Below are 17,998 nucleotides of genomic sequence, written 5' to 3' on the forward strand. Positions count from 1 at the left end.
GCAATAATTCTTAGGGAAAAAAAACAGTCGAAAAGAGATTGTAATCCCACCTATGTGTACCGATATGATGTCAGACGGGAACCAACGTTCACAGATTTTGTTCCACCGGACGAGACGCACAGGCGCACACATGTTCGCCGTTTCCTTGGGAACGACGTTACGTTTGGTATTTACCATCCACGTTACTGATTTATTTAAACAACATGGACATCCAGGAAAGAAGTAAGTATATGTTATATTCACTTAACTCACATTAATGCAACTCAAGGAAGGTGTAAAGTCATCTTCTTATTGGAAAAAATACAAAATGTAGTTAACGAACTTTGACAGTTCGTATTCATTTGACTGTCTGTTAGCTACATGTGTTAAGCTAATGTTAGCTAACCTTTACTTAGCCAGCGAGCGTTATTGTTCAGCAACGACCAAAACTTATCAGGCCAGACGATAAGCCTTGTGATTGAACATAAAGATTGGGGGGTTGTTAAATATGGCATGTGCTTGTTACCAGAGCTGTGTAACATAGCAGCTAACTTGGCGAAAACATAAGGATTCAGGTGTTGCCGTCCCTCGTTCTCCAGATATCCGAAGCTGTGGAGAGAACATCGTAGAAATGGTTGACATGGACGAAGAAAACTTTGCTGTGTCCAGGTTGGTTGTCCACAGCTTTCTGCCCTCTGAGGCAAGCCCACATCGAGTCTTAACCCTGTCAGAACAAGTTCAAAACCACGTCTTGATTACTGTACTGTATAGATGATAGATTTACAGCAGGCCCTCTGTGGCTCCACTGTAACGTCATGTTCATAGTTACTGCTTCATATTCCTGAAGTCTACCTTTAACTTGAGCTCACTTATTTCTCTCCCTCCAGTTCCTCAGCTGCAGACGCCGCTTTTGATGCTGTCATTGGCTACATAGAGGACATCATCATGGGTAGGACTTTTTTCAATGCTTTATAGTACTTTGTCACGAGTTCAAGACGTAGACTTGTAGGAAAATACTTTAAAAATGAATCAGAGAGGCCAGCATTTGCATCTTCAGTGATTCACCAATTAATGGTGAAGTTCTGTGATATTCTGCATGTCTATAACTTTTTTTTAGAGGAGGAGTTCCAGCAGCTTCAGCAAAGCTTCATGGAGAAACACTACGTGGAGTTTGAGGACTCTGACGAGAACAAGCTCAGCTACACACCCATCTTTAATGAATATGTGAGTTGCTGGAAATCTCACTGTTATCAAATAACTCCCATTCCTGTTGTCAAAGAATATAACATGTCTGTCTGAGGATCATATTCCTGAAAATAGCTATGTATTGAACATAATTTCGGGCTACAACTCACTATTTTGAGAATGAATTAATCAGTCGATTATTGCTTCAGTTAATCGGTAAAAAGAAAAAAGCTCCATTTTATTGTTTCCAGCATTTAAAAAAAAAACAAAAACAAAACTTATTCCTCATCTTATTGTACAATGCAAGTTCAGACAAGGCCACTACAATCAAAAAAGAACAAAAGAATTTAAATAAATTGACATTTTTGATGCAGCCATGCACTGAGAATAAAAGGACGGGAAACTTAACAAAACTATGTTTGATCAGATATCACTGAAGTTTGTGTTGAGAAGAATGACATGTCTCTCATGGCCTGAAATATTCCAAAATAAACTATATAGAGTTATGTTACACACCATATCTAACCCAATCTACAGTCATTTTCGTGGTTAAATTTAGCAGAACAGTTTGTTGTGACTGCTGCCTGGCTTTAGATGATGAATCAGTCTTCAAACCTGGAGAAAACTTTGTGATTCTTTTTATTCACAAGTTCTGTGCTGAGCTTTTTCTTTTCTTTTCTTTTCTTTTTTTTTTTTAAAAACAGAAGTGAAAAGTTGTGATGGAGAACCCTCATCATCATCATCACCTTCCCAGCTGTTCAGCTCTTGGAGCGTTTCAGTTTTTTCCTCTTAGGATTTTTTTTGGTCAAAGTAATGAAGGAGTTCGAAAACATTAGAATGGGTGGGTGGGTGAGTCATTGGTTGTGGAAAGAGTTGGTTTAAGCCCTATCTTTCAAAAATAAGTGCAAATACATCTGAGCAACCACAAGATTATTGTGTGATGATTTTTTTTTTTACATTGTTCCTCACAACAGCTGCAAGGCCTAAAGCCTGTCACGTCATTCTGCACTCTGCAGCTAATGTACCTGTAAATGCTGCTGCAGGTTGGCAGGCTGGACCTGTTGGTGTTGTGCTGATCAGGGTCAAAAAGAAAAAGAAAAGAAAGAAAGAAATGAAAGTGAAGATTGAAAAACTGAAGGGCATAATATTAATATATTAATATGTATTATTTGACAGACTTTGACTTGACTGAATTTGACAGCATAATAATGCTCATGGCTGTTGTGTAGGTTGACCTGCTGGAGAAATACCTGGAGCAGCAGCTGGTGGAGCGGCTGCCCGGCTTCAACATGGACACTTTCATAGAGCTGCTCATGTAAGATGTGACCTCACACCTCTCCCCTAAGGCCATTTTGTTGTGTTGTGTATAGTGTTTTCCTCTACAGCAACTCAGCCACTTTAATTCAATTGGTGACATAAATGGTGTCATTGAAAGCAACCTCTCAGCTCCTACAGCAGTGTGTTCAATGCACCTGTTTCTCATGTTATTCTGCAACAGACAACTAGGTGGCACAAAGTTACACAGAAAATTACACTGTGATGACATTCACCTTATGTCTCCCTTCCATCTGAAGGCAACACAAAGAGGAGGTGCCCGGTGACATCTTTGACATGCTGCTGACATTCACTGACTTTATGGCCTTCAAGGAGATGCTTCTGGAATACAGAGCTGTGAGTTGTCTGCAACCTGCAGAACATCTTTAAACCCCTTTTCAGTGAGACTGGTCTCTTCTTTGCTGTCAGCCCCAGCCTGTGTTCAGGCACTTTGAGACTTGTCTGATTTCTGTTGATTAATCAGAAACAGGTAATTAGGACTCCTGTTTATGATGCTTTGCTTTAATACCAGCTGCATGAATCTGTGTATTTCTAGGAGAAGGAGGGACGAGGTCTGGACCTGACTCAAGGGCTGGTGGTCACGTCTCTGATCCCTGCAGGCTCCAAACACACTGGCTCCACTGAATCGCAGTGACACTCACACACTCACAGTCCAACGTTTCAATTGCGTCCTCCTCAATATGCTTATGTAAAATTTTGTTCTGACTTCAGAAAGTAGTTGTCAGTGGTTTTTGTGAGTTTTGTACTCTGATGGTGACAAGAGTACTGGTGATTGGGCAGCACCTGAGATGGTTCTTATGGATATGGGATGGGGGTTGGGGCAGCAGTTGTATTCCTTTAGCAACACCCCTGGATGGCGAGCTGCTGGATGCATTCCCTGTAAATCTACAGTCTGTGCACAAATGGCCTCAAACGGCAAATTCACACATGCATTCCTCTGTGTTTTATGTGGTGGGATGGTATTTGTGTTTAAGAGCCTCTATATGGGTTTTGGCTTCTTTCTACTCCCCATCCAGTGCACTGGACCTTATGGCTACTTGAAATATTCAAGTTAGTTAAATTGGAATTTGTAGGTGAGTGGCCGAATCTTGCTTTCATCCTCTTATTCACACAGATTTTACTAAGATTTAGTGTTTATTAGTCCTGCCTGGTTGGGGACGAGATACTCAAAGCTCTGGAACTGGTATTAGACTTCTTCAGGTCACCCTACTGGCTCTTATGTGAAGGGCATCAACAAATCAGCTAGTAAGCAGGAGAAGCCATTTGATATGACTGAATGTTTCAGTCTGCCCTCTTTGCCTGCAATGCTTTTTCATAATATAGCAGAACTCATGTATGTTTTATGAAGTTTTAAATTATTTTGTCCGTTTGAAGCTCATTGGATTGAGTTTTGTGCCTGTGAAAGTGATGTTTAACATACCTGGTGATTGTGTGCGTGCGTGCGTGCCTGCTGTTTAAGTGTTTTCTACTTGTCTTAACATGACAGCTGTTAAAGAAAAAGTATATTTATGTCACTGGTGAAATACTGTTGATTTGTTAGTCAAAAGGTTTTTTCAAATAAATGGGTAAAAGCCTTACATTGAAAAAACCAAGTGCTTTATTTGAACACTTGTATGGTTGAGCCCCAGCACTCACCACATATTTAATTAAGGCACATACAACAGGCGTTGAGCATGATATCATAAATCAAAAATATGTTATACACTTTTTCCACAGCTTTATGGATGCTTAGTGGGATGATATTTGAAGAGTTGCTAATGTCCTGCAGAACGTTTGAGTAGAACAGTCAATTTTTCCATGTACGTTTTTCAATTTGTCATCAGTGCTTTGGCTTGGTCCATGGGGAATTCATGAGTTTCTATGGGAGCCTGGATTTTCAGCAGAAGAAATCAAAGTGGATTTCTACAGGACAGATACTGTGCATACAGTCTATTCTGCACTGCAGTGTCAGGTTATCAGGGTGACAAGACAGAAAGCTAACACAAGAGACACACACGGCACAACATGGAGCTGCTCTGGTGCAGGCTTCAGTACTGTGCTCGTCAGTGTAACCACTGCAACAACAACTGCACTCTGTAAACAAGACATCTTAAACTTTCACTTATTCTGCTTCCACGTTTCTCTTTGATAGATGAGACCACTTAGTACTCCACACTAGACGAATTCACACAGGGATGAAAATACAGAACACTGTGAATCTGATCTTTACATCATCGACAAACCAAGAACACGACTTTAGAGCAGTTCAGACTAAATATTGATATTGATATTTTGAGGCATTTTTTCAAACAAATTTCACCAAAACTGATCCCACGGTATACAAAAACACTTTTACAATATTTGGTTATTATCAAGATTCATGACAGTGACAGAGTATGTTATTTAGAATATGAACAAATAACTGCATTTACTCTGCAGTCCAATTCACGTTTTTTGCTTTGTTTTGCAGTCTGAAGTCTTGTTGCATAGTTGGATAAGTTTACTTTAAAGGAATAGTTTAACATATTGGGAAATGTTATCTGCTTTCCGAAGAGTTAGTTGTGAAGAATGACACCCCTCTCATATTTGTACATTAGGTTTGAAGCTACGTCCAGCAGCCATTAATTTGGCTTACCGCTAACTGCTAGCAACAAGTTGCAGTTTTGGTTACAGGCAAACATGTACATATACAATATACTGCACAGACTGTGAACTACCATAGCAGTTTCAGCCACAAAAACTATGTGGAGTGTAAAGATAGAACATTAGACATAAGCAAAGACTATTAAACAAATAATACATGTGAGTTAAAAGCCATGCCAAAATATTGATTAAGACCATCTGTTGACAATTAAGATGGTAAAACACATGAGTTAAACCAATAAAAGAAGTAAAAATTAGATAAAAACTCTTAAGACCTGCAAACCAGACTACTGAAATGTGCAGCTAAAGAGGAGTCTTTTCAGTTTTGTTTTAAAAGATGCAGCATACCTAACATGATTGGGAAGGATGTTCCAGTGGCTCTGAGCATAAAAGCTAAAAGCAGCTTCACCGGTTTTCATGGAGACCCAGGGAATAACTGGAAGGTCTGCTCCAGATGACCTGAGGGTTCTAGCTGCTTCATCGCTCACTAGCATGTGAAGCCAGCATAACCAGCTCAGCACAGGTGTTATATGGTCATATTTCCTTTATCTAGTTAAACTCTGGCAGCTGCATTCTGGAGTAGCTGCAGTGGATTGCGATGCTTTTTAGATATTTATTGCTGTGAGCAACACATTACAGTAGTCTAGCTGACTGGACTGGAGCTGAAATTCCGAAGACAAGCACGAACATCAGAACCAGATAGGCCAGCCCAGACAAATCTCCAAAGTATATCATGATCAATAGTGTCAAATGCCACACGTTTATCCAATTATACTAAAACAGAAACTCTACCAGTGTCAATATTTATTCTTACATCATTGATAATCTTGACCAGGGCTGTTTCTGTACTATGATTGGGGCAAAAGCCAGATTGGTAGAGATCCTGTACTTTATTGGGTGCCATGTGGTCCATCATCTGCTTGTGGATTATGGGCCTTGAGTGGGCGTCTTTAAAAGTGATTTAACAATTGAAGATTTGAGAGAGCTAGGAAAAATACCAGGTTGTAAAGAGGTGTTTACTATTTTAAAGAAGTCGGTATAAAACAGAATGAGATAATTTGTTAACCCTTCTTGATATATACTCACCTGAGAACAGTACAAAGACAATATATTTAATGTTTTATCTCATCAGCTTCATTGATTTTTGGAAATATGTTTTTGTCTGAATCCGTGGTATTAACAACTGTTTACACAGCTGGCTGTATTTGTATGATTGATGTATTATTATTACTGGGGCGGCCTGGTTTTGTGGACAAAGTGCAGTTGACCAGATCCCCTTCATGAAAGTGATACAGTATCAAGAGCCACATTTTATGTGGATAATCCAGTACTGATACAGTATGTAATTCATTTTCAGAATGTGAAGGTAAAAGTTTATTGAGTGATTGAGTTATTTGACTGAAAAGTAATGTATAGATATCATCTGTCTGAATCAGGTTTCATATTATTGTTAATGCTGGGGTGAAGCTCAGGTCAGGATTTGGGTTACCACAGTCAGCAGTAATAATCAAATGACACTGTGCTGACAGTTGAGTATCAACACCAGACTATTCAAATAACCATAATATTCAAGGGAAAGAGAATGTGAAGAATTTTTTTCCCCAAGATCTGCATCACACAGTTGGAGTCCTAGGTCGGCACTGTGCTGGTGGCAGCATTTCCTCCATCTCCCTTCCAGTCCAGATAGGTGAAGAAAGCACTGACACCGTACAGCACCGTCACCACAGCACCAAAAAACTGAACAGACAGACAGACAGACAGACAGACAGACAGACAGACAGACACACACACACACACACACACACACACACACACACACACACACACACACACAGGCAGACAGAGAGACATTGGGTGTGAAAGAGAGACAATTACACCACTTAAATGATTTCAGGAGGCAAAGCAAAAGTCTCAGTTCCTCAACATCTGACATAAATCAAAGACGAGTTTGCATCTTTACTTTTTCACATCTCTAAAGATTCCAAGTTCTTGTGAATTACCAGCTTTAACAAGGCCCCAATCCACCATTAGACCTTTTAAACATGGAGCTATCTCCACTGGTATGCTTCAAAGGCAGTAAAACGCAACTGATAAGAGTTTGTGGAAGAACATAAGTCAAGAACTTGTGTGTGTGTGTGTGTGTGTGTGTGTGTGTGTGTGTGTGTGTGTGTGTGTATGTGTGTGTTAAATCATGTAAATGCTACCATAGCTGTAAAACAACAGGGACTTTAGCCTGTGGAAGAGACTATAAAACATCATTTGCAGCTTGCACTTCGTGGCACTGGTGAGCTTTGTGAGTTTTGTGTCACACACACACATGAACACACCCATTACCTTTTTATCTACTGCCCTACATCCACCTCCCTCACTCTCTCACTCCCTGTTTTTTTTTTCTTTTTGTACATTGAACATTGACATCAAACAGCAAAGGGGAGGAGTGAGCAGCAGCTGTGGTACAAAGGTAACTTAGCCTCACCCTGCTTCTCCCACTGCCTCTCTCACATCTTCAACTTTCAGGTGTGTGTACCTGCCACAGCCTCATAAGTAAACATGCTATCAGAAACACACCTAGCCAAACAATGATGGCAGTAAGAGGGAATGAGGAAGGCGTCTTACAGCGGCAGCTGCCAGATGTCCATAGAAGTAGCTGAATGAAAAAGGCGTGACAGATGCTGCGTTGGTGAGGAAGGCGGTCAGATAGAGGACAGTGGCTACGCCGTAATACACCATCACCTAGCAGAAGAGGAGAAACATTAGCCACATTTTATCAGAGCTTCTCCTGACCGCCCTGGTGTCCCATTTTGTTATCTGTTTCCTTGAACCACTGTCCTAGCATCATTTCATAACCTACTTCATTATGCTATTTTGTCAGCTACTTTTAATTTGAACTCAACCTCAAACCGTCCTCGATCCTTGACAGTAACACTTCAGTCTAAATCGTGTTGCCTCACTCTTGTTGATGCACCATCACTGAAGCATTTTATGATCAAAGGCATCTCATCAGAGTGTTTCTTCTGGGCCAGTCCAGACCTGGATACAGCTAATATTAGCTGCAAAGGGAGACTCTGTGGTGTTTATGATATCATTTTAAAGGGCCTGAAAACATATTTTCTGCCAAATTTACAACAGTTTCGGTGATTTCACATGACAGATGTCTGTGCTCTTCTTACTGGTTGGAAGGGGGCAGGATTTGAGTTTTAAATGCTCCGCAAACAATAGCCAATGATGTCTATTTTTAAAGTTTGGCTTTCGTTGTAGCTTTTTTAGTCATTAATGTTTAATGCGATAAAGAAATACTTGAAATTTGAAATTAATGCCAGAAGGTACTTTCTTCACTCCCTTACTTTGTCTATTTATCTGTACTTATTGCTGTCTTTGTGCGGCTGTAACAACAATTTAGCATTAAAGCAACACCTCATGACTGATCTTCATTATTCCCTTTCCTCATCCTTGCCTACCGTTAGCTGCCAGGGGACGGCAGTGAGTTTTCGGGGGGCACCGAACAGGATCATGAAGAAGAGGATGGTGGTGAGGATCCACGTAGTGACAGCCACAAACATCACCCAACCATATGCTGGCAGCACAGCATAGACGGTGCTGGCTATCAATGCCCAGTGGAGCAGCCCCAGAAACTAGAGAAGTGACAGAGAGAAAGCAAGACAGACCAATAATAAGAAGAGAGATAAAGTGCATCCATCCTTGAACAAGGCTAACTTTTAACTAAATGGACAACATGGACACAATGACAGAGTGCTAACATGCTAATGTTTTGCAGGTAGGTTCACCATGTTCATCATCTTAGTTCAGAGTGTTAATGTGCTACTATTTGCTAACTACCACTAAACACAAAGTGCAGTACAACTTGATGGGAATTCGTTGTGCAAGTATTTGGTCATAAAGCAGTGAGAAAGACAGAGTGAAATTTTGACCTTATGAAAAGTTCATTTCAGTTCATCCTAAGAGGAACATGAATGTATGAACCCTATTTTTAATCATTCCATCCACATTCCATTGAGATATTGCTGTCAAAACCACTCGTGTCAATCCACTGGTTGCTCTAGAGGAAAAGTCAGGGGATCACCAATGTCAGTGGGTTTCATCCTCTGGGGAACATGAAAATCTGTTCACAATTTCACATCAAATCAGTCCAATATAGTGTTTAGATATTTCAATCTAGACCAAAGTGGTCAATATAAAATATTACAGACGCTATCACAAACAAAGATCTTGTTTTTTTTTAAAGCACGTTAATATCTGAAATTTAAACCAAAAATCCATCATATAGGATCTGTAAAACACAGACGTCATCCAGACAGAACCACACAAGCCTCCTCTCTTTGCCTCTGTATCTCTCTGCTTTGGTCCCACGACAGAGGACACAAAAGGACAGTCTATTATCCGTGTGGGGCTCAGGTTTCACTTTTTACACACCTGATACACATAGATACACACAGATGGGTACTCTGACCTTTACAAAGCACGGAACTTAAGACCTGTTCTGAACAAGAGTAACAGAAGATAACCTTAACTTTCTGACAAAAATTAAAATATTACCATGATCCACAGCTGGGGGCACGTTCGTTGTCTAACTTTGTTTATCGCTATTAAACCTCTTTAATATCACTACACTGTCATGACACAAAGGGTTATAACACAATTACTTATACTAGAAGTTTATCTTTTCACTGCCGGTGTTTAAAGATCTATGAAGTTACACTACGCACTCTGCAGCAAGTTCCAGCATTTATACACTGTACAGATATGACTTAAAATGCAATATACATGGGGCATGCTATTTATTAATATTGCATCCCCTCTGCCCCCTCCTCATGAGTATATGCATAATATCTTTCTGGTTAACAAGTATACATAATTTGTTTCTATCGGATATTTTTCACAAATCTTTATTATGTATCAGTCATTTAAAGTGACTTGAAAGATTTAATTCAGAAGTATGAATTGTACTCTTGCTCAATTCAATACACTCAGCATTTGCTGCTATGGTCTTGCTTGGTCTGGCATGCCCAGTGGTTTGTGGTGGGTAATGTTTGCAGATTGCTGTGTGACTCACAGTACTGAATCAGTTTTCTGACTTCATGACTGTTCTCTACTTGTCACATTTCAGACAGATGTAAAAGTGAGCAGGGGTAGTCTTGCTTTAAAACTGCTCTCATCAATGCACCTGACCCTGCAGTTCCACTCTTTAAGCTTAAAGGGTTTCACAATTATGAGGCTGTGTTCACAGCTTATTAACCTTTGGACATCATAACTGTAGCCATTTAAACAAGATGAATAATGCCATCTGTCACAGCAGCAACTAGCAATAAATTAGCTCACATTACATAAGTAACAATTGTGTAACACTAAAAGCAGCGGTGTAGACAGGACTCCTATTTGGGTACCTATGGGTTCCTGTTTTCTCTCTCTGACCTGCTCCATCCTTATATCAACAGAAGGTCACTTTGGTCTTCTGACCAGTGCTTACTGTTTGGCCCTCGCGCTCGACTAAAATCATAAGGTGATCGTGCCTCATGAAGCGGTTGCTCCGACATTGTGAAACACTCTTCCTACTGATCTGTGTTCAGTTGACACCTTTAAGAAGCAGCTAAAGACTCATTTATTCAAAGTGGCCTTTTGTCTCGTCTTATGCTGTTTAGTGTTCGGAATTTTATCTTTTTTAAGGTCAGTTGTTGCTTTTGTTTTAATGTTTGTTCCTTTTTTCTTTCTTTTTTTTGGTCTTATTGCTTTTTTGTGAAACACGCTGTGACCTTCCTCAGTGAAAGGTGCCATCACATTGGAACTACTTTAGTAACAGAAACACTCATTATTGCTGCTGATGATTTTCTTGAATATTTGGGCTGAAAAGATGTCATTTGCGAGGGATGTTAAAACATAAACAGAATTAAATGGACTTTTTTATTGCAGATTAGTGGGTATAGATTTGCCTTATTTTTACCTCAAGGCTTACCTGCCACATCTCACAAACTTACACTACTGGTGACTACTACCTAACTGGCCATACTACTACAATACCATCAATAACCAATATAGCCTGCAACTCATAAAGCATGGAGAGGTGGAAAAGTCAGTCAGATCATATATGAACATTGTGCTTCTGTCCCTGAAGAGTAAGCTATAGGTTCAGTGTAATGAAGCTAAACAATTTAAAGGCAATGATACCAAATGTTAAGTCGATGTATTGTAAACATCTGACCCACTGGGAATGCGATGTCAGAGGGGTGTGACAGGATGGGATGGGGCCTTCAGGGGACAAAGTTCTCCTCAGCCTGTCATCATCTAGCCGGTCACATGTCCTCTGTGTGCACACAGCTTAGTGCACATAAACCGCTTTGACCACCAGTTTGAGTTGAAACTGATTGCTTCTGTACTCCATTCAACCCTGGAACCAAAGATTAGAGCAACCATAACATAGCTGTCCTGCTGCCTCCCACAATCTCACTGATGTACAAATGAAGGACAAATCCTTATCAGTTTCATTTTCAGCTCTCAGCTCCTCACCAGGCATAAGTGTGTTACTAACCTGGTGCACACTGCCAAGCAAAACAGCAGAGGCTTTGATGTGTAACAGTCATGCTTTGTGTTGAAAGATAGTCTGTGGCATTTATGGTGCACAAACTGAAGCTTGTTGACATGTATTCAAATTCCTGTGGCATCAGATAAAGACTGAAAGTATACAAATAAATTTATCTAAAGCAGCTGCAATGTTCACAGCAATTTGCACAGATTATCACATACTGTAGTTTGCTGTTAACGCCTGGTCCCAGATTACCCAGTCTCTATCCACACATTGGCTCTTTAGCTATAATATTGGCGCTTCTGTTACATGAGACATGAACAAAACATGACAGGCAGTTTTTGGACCAAGAATTGGACCAAGTCAACTTCATATGTGTAAAATTGTCTATATATTTTTTACTCTCAACAAAGACTAGGATGAATATATTGTTGATTTTGGTCTTTCCATAAAGTATTGCCTGTATACCCAGAGCCTGTTGTATCTTATTCCTCTGCACCATAGAGCTCCATTAATGTATAAAAACATGTCAGTGAGCCACACTGTTGCACTGGGTGACACTTTCCTTCATTATGAACATGGACCCTGTAGTTTATTTTGAGTTATCACACATACACTGGTCTGCTTCCATAAATACTCTCCAGAGCACCAAACGTGTATTAATGTGCAACTGAAACGTATCCCCAACAAATCCACTGTTCACTTTTTAGTAACTAAAAACTACACAGCCACTACTGTTTCGGAAATTACTTAGTCTTTCTAAAAATTGAAACTATATATTTGTGACCCTTTTTTTTCCCCAAGATTTATGTATTGAATAGGAAAAAATGGACCTGCGCCAGAGAGCCACGTAGGTCGTAAGGAAGTCGGAAAGTGTTTGGAGATAGATCATCACATAGATGTGGTCGAACAGAATAAAAGCAGTTTGTTACATACTATTTCTGCCATCATGAGGATGGCTGGAATGCTTCGAATAAAGGACATGTCCATCATATTGGTGACCGTTCCAGTCAGTCCTCGAAGGCTGTTGCCCCCCTGCTGAGATTGGGGTGAGCTGGTCTCCGTGGTAACCTTGGACGGGAAGTCTGCCATGATCCCACAGCTTATGTGAAGATGGGTGTCTCAGAAACAGCAGCAAAAACAAACTCCTTAAGACTGAAGATTCAGTCTCAGAATAACCGTCTGTGATGAAAATTTCCTCCTCCAACAGTTGTCAGTCCTCAAACAATACCTGAACGTTAGGATTCAGTAACCATTGACCACATCCACTGGTCGCAGAAGCAAAAACTAAAGCTTCGTATTAAAGTGTAGCTGTGTTAAAAAGCAAATATTGAATATAGAATATTATATTAAAAACACATAAAGTCTTGATTGTTAATAAAGAACAGAAAAATCCAGTGAGTTAGAGGAGCCCTCCAGTGAAATAATATCCAACAGTCACTCTCTCCACCTGCACTGACAGGTGTCTAATGGAGGTGGTATGAGTCTCTACACTTTGCCCTCTCTCTCTCTCTCTCTCTCTCTCTCTCTCTCTCTCTCTCTCTCTCTCTCTCTCTCTCACACACACACACACACACACACACACATCTCCTCCTGACACCGCCCATATGGCTTTCAGAGGCCTCTCACCTGAGTGACTCATTAATGTGTTTGAAAACTTGGAGGAGGAAATTGGCAAAAGAAACAATGGACTCAGTGACGCCCTCTTGGTGAGGATCTTTGCTTTACTGAGTTTAATAAATGACATGTGGCCTGATAGAATACTGTAACTTTTTTTTACTTAAAAGAAAAATCCTTTTGTTATTAATTCTTTTTTTAAAAACTTCTCTTGCTGTACTTTCCTTTAGTTCTCTCTCTGTCACCCATCCACCCCATAGACTGATTCTTCAGAATGCACACACACACACACACACACACACACACACACACACACACACACACACACACACACAAGGGGGTTTTCATCACTTGTGGGGACATTACATAGACTTACATTCATTTCCTGGAGACTTACCCTAACCCTAACCCTAACCAGTATTTGCCTATTCCTAACCCTATACCTAACCTAACCTTACCTAACCCGTAACCCTATCCTCAGTCTTTACCCTAAAATGTAATGATTTAAATTGCGGGGGCCTGTATTTTGTCCCTATATGTGACTGTGTAAACAGATTTTTCTCCCCACAACGTGAGTAATACATGGGCACACACACACACACACACAAACACACACACACACACACACACACACACACACACACACACACACACACGTATACGACAACATTTAACCAACATAACACCTGAGATAGCCCTGTTCCCTGTGAAATCCAATCAACTGGCCTGTATGTACTGCTCAGTATTTACTGTTACTGTTCTTGTCTTCTTTATATTGTTTTGTCAGTGTTTTGTCTTCATACAATAAAAAGCTAAATCCTACAATCAAACCATCAGGAAGAATTTAACTGGAATTGGTTTGACTGGTTGTATATGATCAGGATAAGTAATTGATCAGGATATGTCCTTTATCTCCCACGTATAACAAATTTGAAGGACTTTTTTTTTTTTCACCCATGTAATGTTGTAAAAATCAAGTACATCTTGCCTCAAAATTATGCACAAAAACTAGTCACTCATTTGTTAATTCCACATTGCAATTCCTTACTATCAGTCTGCCCCAGTAAATTGCTAAAGACTCTGCAGCATGTAATCTGACAAAAAAATAAGAAAAGAAAGGATATTTCTTTCATACTAGACTCTCTGCATTGGCTCCCTGTTAAATCTAGAAAAGTCTGTCGCCTTACCTAAAAACCTCTAAATGGTAAAGCACCATCTTATCTTAAAGACCTCGTAATACCCTATCACCCAATTTGAACACTGAGAGAGAGGCCGAGATCAAGGCAACATGGAGAGAAGTTAGTCAACTCTCAGAGCTCCAGAAAGGTGTGGGGATGAATGGGACTCCCAGGAAGTACCACCAACTGTCCTTACCAAAGGCACTAGAGACTGCCAAGCAAAGATTCACAGCTCTGGCTACCCGCCTGAAGAGATACACTAGAGAAGCAGAAGCCAGGAGAATAAATAGGATGTTCCCCACAAACCATCCAAGGTGTACTCTCAGTGGCCACAGTAAGACCACGAGAGTAGATCCACCCATAACTGAGATTGAAAGGTACTGGAAGAGCATAACGGAAAAAGAAGCATCACAACAATGCTAAGTGGCAAGTGATTCTAAGAACAGACCACAGCGATTTCCCAGAACAAGAACCAGTAGCCATCACAATGGCAGACATCCAAGAAAGTGTGTCAGGTATGAAGAGGTGGACAGCACCAGGCCTGGGCATGTTCCACACCTGTTAGCTAAAGAAGGGAACTGCATTCCATGAACACCTGGCAGTACAGATGAACCAGCTACTGATGAATGGGACCCACACAGGGTGGTTGACCTAAGGATGGACGGTGCCGATCATGAAGGACCCCCAGAAGGTGCGATCCCATCCAACTACTAACTAATAACCTGCCTCAGTACAACATGGAAGCTCCTGTCAGGCATCATAGCAGCTAAGATGAATAGACACATGGTCCAATACATGGGCAGGGTCCAGAAAGGAATTGGTAGCAATACCAGGGGAGTCAAGCACCAGTCACCCAAAGCTGCAAGACCAGACAGACCAACCTGTGCACCACCTGGATTGAATACAAGAATGCCTATGACTTAATTCTACATACATGGATGCTGGAATGCATGGAATTGTACAACATCAACAAGACACTAAAAGCTTTCATCAAGAAGTCAATGGGGCTGTGGAAAACAACTCTAGGGGCTATCAAGTGTGGCATATGCCATGGTGATACACTATCACCACCACTGTTCTGCATAGGCCTGAACCCCCTCAGTCAGATCATCACAAAGAGTGGCTATGGATACCAGTTCTGAAGCAGAGCGACCATCAGCCATCTCCTCTACATGGATGACATCAAGCTGTATGCTAGGAATGAGTGCAACATCGACTCCCTGATCCACATTTGCAGGATCTACAGCAACAACATCGGGATATCGTTAGGACTAGATAAATGTGGGCAGATCAAAGAGAGGGAAGTAGTCAGAACTGAGGGGGTTGAACTACCTGAAGGCAGCATTGCAGATGTTCAGGACAGCTACAAATACCTGAGGATACCACAGACAAATGGGAACCATGAGGAGGCCACATTTAAATTTTATCATGCAGCTCCTGACAGTTTTAGTTTGTACTCTGTGTCACAATCAAACATGTCTTGATTCAGCCAGTCAGCAAAAGCATAGACAAATACAAACTGGGTGTGTTTTCTCCATGATTCAGCAGGGGTTTGTACCCTCATCCTCTCACCTGTCTGGTACCCTCATGACAAACATAAACTATATGGCACCACATATCAACCTGACTGAACATTTATGGGAGACTCAAACATTATCACTCCAAGACAGCATTTTCTGTCAGCATCATCAAAACAACAAATGATGGAACAATGCTGTCATGACTAGGGTCCTCAAATGATCAAATAATTTATATTCAGAATTTATGATGTTGTTTCTGCTTGTTGGCTGCTTCTGTTTCCTGTGAATGTGAGTCAGTCTCTGACACTTAGGTGTGATGGAGAGGCTGAGGTCAGTAAAAGACCTTGTTTTCCTGAAACATGACCTGTGTGTGTGTGTGTGTGTGTGTGTGTGTGTGTGTGTATGTGTGTGTGTGTGTTTGTGTGTGTACCATATGATGTGGTGCACCTCTCTGATGAAGATGGACTAATTTACTCATTTACATAGGAACCTGGGATTAGAACAAAAGTATTCCCTGGAATCACACACACACACACACACACACACACACACACACACACACACACACACACACACACAGACAAACAAACGCAGACAATGGATTGATTATGTCTGTGTGTTGTCTCAGCAGTGTGACAGCGGAGAGTCGGGGCCTTTGGCATCAGGAAATCTTTTTGTTGGACAGGGGAAACTTGTGGATAGGAGGTGTCAGAATGTAACCAAACCACACAAACAAGGGCTTGTCCCTTCACAGCTTACTGGGTGGGCACAGAGGAAGACAGAAGATGGATAGATGGCAGACAGGCAGGCAGAACGTGGTGGAACAAACACACACATACACACAGACTGACAAATGGTGAACAAATCTGATATGAAATCTGTTCTATCAAGGGTTGAGTCTTTTTTGTTGTTCTTGTTCCTCTCTTATGTTTCCTCTTGATCTCCCTGTTGCTCTCTCTCTCAGTTTGAGGACTATGTAATGGACATCTGCTTTGAAGTCTTGGACAACTCCAAGGGTGCCCTGAAAAACTCAGAGATAGACACTGAGCACAGATCTGATCCTGTCTATGTCAGCAGGATCATCACTGCGATGGTGACGATCTCTTCTACTCACTGTTTAACAACAGCACAAGAAATAAGCATCTGCATTTAGTTTTCTCCGTGTGAGTGCTAACACATATGATACTTTAGTGATCTGAAATGTCACAAATATATGATATCAAAGACAGCCAGCAATGACTGTCCTCTGAGCAGTTTTTAGGCTTGTTCCCTGTCACTGCATCAACTATCTAATGAGTCAGGACGTGCAGAGATCACGTGAAATAAAGTCTTACAATCAGAAGGTTGAACAGTACCTCCTGTATATTGTTAGTGAATGCCGTAAACTGAGGTAAATGTGATTATAATCACTGAGGGTTTTTTAGCTAAACACAGAATATTTGTTGTGCAGAGTGATCTCTGCTCAAAGTCATCTGTTCAGACTCATGCTTAGGATTAGTTGTCATGGATCATCATCATCTCCAGGCTCCAAGAAGGAGAGGGATGTGTACGAGAATGCGGGACACCAGGTCACAGCAGTGAGAACCAGGACAACTGCAGCTGTCAATCAAGCATGCAAAGCCTGTGTTTGCAACAGACTCTGATTGACTCTTTAGTTAATTCACTGACAGTATATCTTATGTAGAATACTTTGCTCTGTGCAGTTTAAAATAATGTTATCAATAGCCAACCCATATCTTAGCTCAGACATCAAAGTTAATGACATGTCAGATAAGATGAAAATCTTTATTGAAAGATCTGTACATATGCTTCATATCATCTTGAACTCAGATTTAGTATACAAATGCATAAATATCAGGATTAACAGGAAACAGTTCAAACAGGTAGTGAAGTAAGGAAACCTACAGATTTTGTGTAATCAGACACTTTCAAACAAGTACACATAACAGACTGTATAGCACAATGATTTTAAACCTGCCCCTCATGGCACAGGTCCTTGCAGGCTTTCACTTCATTTAATAATCAGA

General features: G+C 40.7%; 2 protein-coding genes across 2 annotated transcripts; one reads left to right on the forward strand and one right to left on the reverse strand.

Annotated features, from left to right (window-relative positions):
* Positions 1-130: 130 nt before the first annotated feature.
* arl2bp (ADP-ribosylation factor-like 2 binding protein) lies at positions 131-4,087 on the forward strand. The gene is made up of 7 exons (XM_076733288.1): positions 131-222; positions 579-648; positions 867-928; positions 1,097-1,203; positions 2,394-2,479; positions 2,739-2,835; positions 3,035-4,087. The coding sequence occupies exons 1-7, from the start codon at positions 204-206 to the stop codon at positions 3,131-3,133; spliced, it is 540 nt and encodes a 179-aa protein (XP_076589403.1). The 5' UTR covers positions 131-203; the 3' UTR covers positions 3,134-4,087.
* A 2,663-nt stretch (positions 4,088-6,750) lies between these two features.
* pllp (plasmolipin) lies at positions 6,751-12,748 on the reverse strand. Its single transcript, XM_076732049.1, has 4 exons — positions 12,593-12,748; positions 8,580-8,753; positions 7,738-7,854; positions 6,751-6,858 (listed from the first exon to the last, which is right to left on the reverse strand). Exons 1-4 carry the CDS (start codon positions 12,746-12,748, stop codon positions 6,751-6,753), a joined length of 555 nt encoding a protein of 184 aa, XP_076588164.1.
* Positions 12,749-17,998: the final 5,250 nt, after the last annotated feature.

Source organism: Chaetodon auriga, chromosome 6, assembly GCF_051107435.1.
Source record: "Chaetodon auriga isolate fChaAug3 chromosome 6, fChaAug3.hap1, whole genome shotgun sequence".
NCBI classification, from domain to species: Eukaryota; Metazoa; Chordata; class Actinopteri; order Chaetodontiformes; family Chaetodontidae; genus Chaetodon; species Chaetodon auriga.

What these genes read in the sequence shown, in the direction of transcription:
- arl2bp (XM_076733288.1), top strand. An exon ending in GAAAACTTTGCTGTGTCCAG is followed by an intron (nt 649 to 866) that starts GTTGGTTGTCCA and finishes CTCTCCCTCCAG; the next exon opens with TTCCTCAGCTGCAGACGCCG. An exon ending in CATAGAGGACATCATCATGG is followed by an intron (nt 929 to 1,096) that starts GTAGGACTTTTT and finishes ACTTTTTTTTAG; the next exon opens with AGGAGGAGTTCCAGCAGCTT.
- pllp (XM_076732049.1), bottom strand. Translation starts at nt 12,748, where the DNA reads ATGGCAGACTTCCCGTCCAAGGTTACCACGGAGACCAGCTCACCCCAA. An exon ending in TCCTCATGATGGCAGAAATA is followed by an intron (nt 8,754 to 12,592) that starts GTATGTAACAAA and finishes TCACTTCTCTAG; the next exon opens with TTTCTGGGGCTGCTCCACTG. An exon ending in GACATCTGGCAGCTGCCGCT is followed by an intron (nt 6,859 to 7,737) that starts GTAAGACGCCTT and finishes CTGTCTGTTCAG; the next exon opens with TTTTTTGGTGCTGTGGTGAC.